The sequence below is a fragment of the Nicotiana tabacum genome, chromosome 18 (assembly GCF_000715075.1).
Source record: "Nicotiana tabacum cultivar K326 chromosome 18, ASM71507v2, whole genome shotgun sequence".
In the NCBI taxonomy this organism is placed as follows: Eukaryota; Viridiplantae; Streptophyta; class Magnoliopsida; order Solanales; family Solanaceae; genus Nicotiana; species Nicotiana tabacum.
In genome coordinates, this window is record NC_134097.1 from 17,175,770 (window position 1) to 17,180,523 (window position 4,754).

A 4,754-nucleotide genomic window follows, 5' to 3' on the forward strand; every position below is an offset into this window, starting at 1 on the left:
AAGTTATCCTAGTGTTAAAATTAACACCGGGATAACTTATACCTCATTTGCTAACCAAACAAAGTATTAAAGTGGTATTAAACTTTTATACCACCCTTATACCTTCTTATACCTCATACCAAACGAGTAGGCGTCAAGCGATTTTTTGTTTTCGAGGTGTAAGCACAATAATTATCTTCAAATTAAAATTCAAAGCGATTCTTGCCGTGTTCTTAAAATTATGATCTTATATATGTCATAACAATCATGTAACTATACAAGCTCTTCATTAAGCGTAATATGAGAATTTAAAAATAATTTCTTTATGGAACAGACCAAAAACACAATTTATTTCACATAAACTGGAATATAAAGAGCACTATTATTATTAGTTATCACTTAATACTCATTATATATTACTCATAATTACCTTGTTTAATATCTTTTGTAAATATTTTCTTACATTTGATAATTTGATGGGACTTTCTCAGAGTTTCTGGTTAATATTTATTAAGTTTTCATAAAATTCAACAGCAAAATTGACCAAAAAAAACAGAAAATCAACAGCAAAATTGCATATCACTTTTCATGATTTAAACCAAGGGACACTTTTGTTTCATTTTCTCCTAATATCCACAAACCTCTTTTTTAAAACCAGTGCAGTAAATAAGCACCGGTAAATAGTTATTCGCATCGCGTGTTTACACTTAATTAAATAATTAATTTTAAGTATTAATAAATTACACTAAAATTACATATCACTTAACTGTGATTTAACTGTTAAAAAGTGTATATACAGGACAAATATCTTTATTGACTTAGTGTAAATATATAATAGGGATAAATTTTTCCCTATAAAAGTCCCCTACTAGCTAGTACTCAACTTCTCAAATAAATTGCATCCCACAATTTCACTTCTATTATATTCCTCTCTCTCAGACTATCAAATAAGATGGGGCGTTTGTTTGCAACTTTCTTCCTTGTAGCTATGCTGCTTTTGGCCACTGGTTCGTTTTCTATCTCCATTAAATTTTGCAATATAATAGTCCTCTCATTATTTGTATATATATGATGAAGTTTGATTGAGTATAGAGTTTAGAAAATAAAGAAAATAACTGATTTTTAACATATAGTGAAATTACACTTAGAAGTTGTTATAGTTGTGAATTGCTATGTCAATTTTATGACTATAAATATTTTACTAAGATTAAAAGCAAGGGCGAAGTAATGCGTGCCCAAAGTGGTCAACTGAATACCCTTTATTAGAATTTTTATTAGTCTTTGAACATCCTTACATAGCCGATTAGCAAATAGTGTTCAATATATGAACATCTTTATTGAATCTTCAGGCTTCACTATTGTTCAAAAAGTCCAAATTATTTACATGGTTATATTTTTATATTTTAAATTTCCTTAACGAAAATCCTGCAGTAATATTGTACTATATTGTAATTCTTGATTTTTGATGTTTTCATATTTCACAGAGATGGGACCAATGAGTAGTGCTGAAGCAAGGACTTGTGAATCACAGAGCCACCGTTTTCATGGAACCTGCGTCAGGGGTAGTAACTGTGCCTCCGTTTGCCAGACGGAGGGTTTCATCGGCGGCAACTGCCGTGGTCTCCGCCGCCGTTGCTTCTGCACTCGCAATTGTTAAAGATCCAAAGAGAAAGTCCAAATGATTGATCTTTTCACTGTCTCAGTAATCGTTTCTTTGTTAAAGTTTCCATAATAAATAAGTTGTATTAATGCTTATCAATAAAGAGTAACTCGTGTTTTACAGCTTGTTTGTTTGGATGATTGTTACGTTTTATAATTATTGAATTGTACTATATTATTTTGTTTGATTTAATATATTGTTTGGATAATTTAATATGAAAAATAAATTTGCATTATTATTAAGAAAAAATAGGAATTGAGTAAATTTTCATATATAATAAAATATGATAAATGATAAAATATAATTATTTAATAATAAGGAATGACAAAATAAGGAAAAAAAGTAAGGTAATGATACCATCTCAAAAATCTATCTGTCGTTCCATAAAATGATATTTTTTTATTACATAACGATAAATTTTACGATACGATTTAATAAAATTTAAATAATAATAAAAATATTATATTTAAAATAATAATATAATAATAAATAGCAACCATCCAATCAAGTTGTTAGTCCATAGTTATATGTGAGTTGCAATTCTATGTATTTTCATATCTTGTTCTTTTATCAACTTAGTTATAACATATTGAGCAATGAATAATATTTGCCAGTAATATATTCATTTTATTAAAAGTTTAGTTCGAAAAATTAAAAGTTTTTCAGCTTGAAAAATAATTTTACTTAATTTTCAAGGGATCTACAAAGATTTATAATTAACTAGGAATTAAACTATATGTTACGCAAGTATACATTTTATTCGTTTTCTTATACATACGTCTCCGAGGTGAAAGAACAAGATGAAAACATGTATTTCCTCTGCTTTAAATATAAAATTATAAATCACAATTAGTTTAAAATATTTACAAGAAAAACTTCGTCAAAGAAAAGTCAAAATAATAAGATGTGCTTGAATTCTACCTCTTGCCAAATGTCGAATGTGTCTTAGCAATTTAACACCTGTAAATGCATGACAAACACGTGTCAAAGATAGAACCTATACTGTAGTAAGTACAGATAACTAGGTTAATTACACTAACGCCCATATAATATGACCCAGTTTTAGATACACCCTCCGTATTCTGAAATTAATCATTTATTATACCCCTATTCTATAGAATTCTACACATACACCCCTTTATTTATATTAACCATGGTTAGATAATATGTATTTACAAATATTGTCAGGTGGTATGCATTTACACTTTAATTGTTGATTCTCGTGATTAAGCTGTCTTCTTTGATGTAAATATCAGTTGCTAGTACGTTTTTATCGTAATTATTTACCAAATATAAATATTGTAAGATAAGTTAAAATTATATTTTTTTTCACATTTTTATTTCAGTTTGTTTATTTATTCTTCCATTTCAAATTTATCTTAAATTGTTTATTTTAATTAAATCATTATATAAGAGATTTAGATATTTTAACAAAAAAAAACGAATATTTTATTTGGTTTGGAAAGGTAAAAATATTTTGCCAAATACATATAAATTTTAGTCATCTCATTAAGTAATTTCTGTTATTTTTCTCTTTAATATTTCAGAAGATACATATTTCAAAAATATTTATTCTCTTTTTCAATAAATATTTTAACAAAAATATTTAAACTCTTTTAAAATTTTATAAAATTTAAATACATAAAATATTTTATCTATACTTTATAATTTATCTTGTAATAATTTTATTTTAAAGGATATATCTCATAGGAAATGTAACCATAGGATTTCTTTAGTATAGGAGGTGTAAGTGTTTGATTTTAAAATATCAGTGGTGTATTTAAAGAGTCATATTACAAAGGTGTTTAGTGTTAAAACAGAATAGTAGTAGGAGAAATAAATTAACAACATTACTAGATTCGTTAGTCATTAGTGCCTCCGTTTTAATTTATATGACACAATTTGACTTGATGCATGATTTGAGGAAAAAATAATTTTTGAAAATTGTGGTCTTTAAGACGTAAAAGTTCATAATATTTGTGTGGTTATAAAAACTTTTTATTAAGAATAAAATAGGTAAAGTTAAAAGTGTTCAATTGACGTTTTGTTTTCATCTTAAAAAGTGTGGGATTTTAGTCTTTGCTATAAATGAAATGAGTACTAAAATAAATTGAAAAAGAAATAATTTTTTTATTGAATTTTGATTTTGTCTGACAATTTTATGGAATTCCTTTATTTTGAATCAACAAACGGCTATATTTTCAATGTTCTTTTGACCACTATGCTGCTATGTGCCTGCGTTAAAATAATATTCCATGTTATATGTTCAAGTTGTTTTCCGCAGCACTCCCTCCTGATAGTAGAGGTAGTGGTGGGGTACGGGGGAGAGAGTGAAGCAGGAAGAAAGGGCGATTGGTTATGGGGTGGGAGGGGTGTAACGATCCGAGCTGTCGTATGATGTATTATGATTTATGTGAATCGTCGGTTTTGGTTTTTCAGGTTATTCGGAATTGATTTGAAAGAATGATTTTTAGCTAGAAGTTTTAAATTTGAAAGGCTAGACCAAATTTTGACTTTTTAGTATTTGACCTCGGATTGGATTTCTGATGGTTCTGTTAGCTCCGTTGGGTGATTTTAGACTTAGGAGCGCGTCCGGATTGTGATTTGGAGGTTCGTAGTAGAATTTGGCTTGAAATGGCGAAAAGTTAGAATTTTGGAAAGTTTGACCGGGAGTGAACTTTTTGATATCGGGGGCAGATTTCGATTTCGGAAGTTAGAACATGTCCGTAATGTTAAATGTGACTTGTATGCAAAATTTGAGGTCAATCGGACAAAATTTGATAGGTTTCGGCATCGGTTGTAGAAGTTCGAAGTTTCAAGTTTATTAATTTTGGATTTAGGTGTGATTCATCGTTTCGATGTTGTTATGTGTATTTTGAGTCCTCGAGTAAGTCCGTATTATGTTATGGGACTTGTTGGTATGTTTGGACGGGGTCCCGAGGGGATCAGACGTGTTTCAGATTGATTTTGGATCATTTTCCTTCATGTTTCCACTGCTGTGTTTTACTGGTTTTTTGGTGTCCCAGTCCTTCATCGCGTTCGCGTGGCAAGAGTCGCGAACGCGTAGTGTATTTTGATAGCAGTGGCATTTTCTTCATACGTTCGCAAATATTTG

At 29.0% G+C, this 4,754-nt stretch overlaps 1 protein-coding gene across 1 annotated transcript; it reads left to right on the forward strand.

Moving 5' to 3' along the window:
- The first annotated feature begins 826 nt into the window (after positions 1 to 826).
- LOC107787010 (defensin-like protein) lies at positions 827 to 1,761 on the forward strand. The gene is made up of 2 exons (XM_016608527.2): positions 827 to 986; positions 1,464 to 1,761. Exons 1-2 carry the CDS (start codon positions 932 to 934, stop codon positions 1,634 to 1,636), a joined length of 228 nt encoding a protein of 75 aa, XP_016464013.1. The 5' UTR covers positions 827 to 931; the 3' UTR covers positions 1,637 to 1,761.
- The last annotated feature ends 2,993 nt before the right edge of the window (positions 1,762 to 4,754 follow it).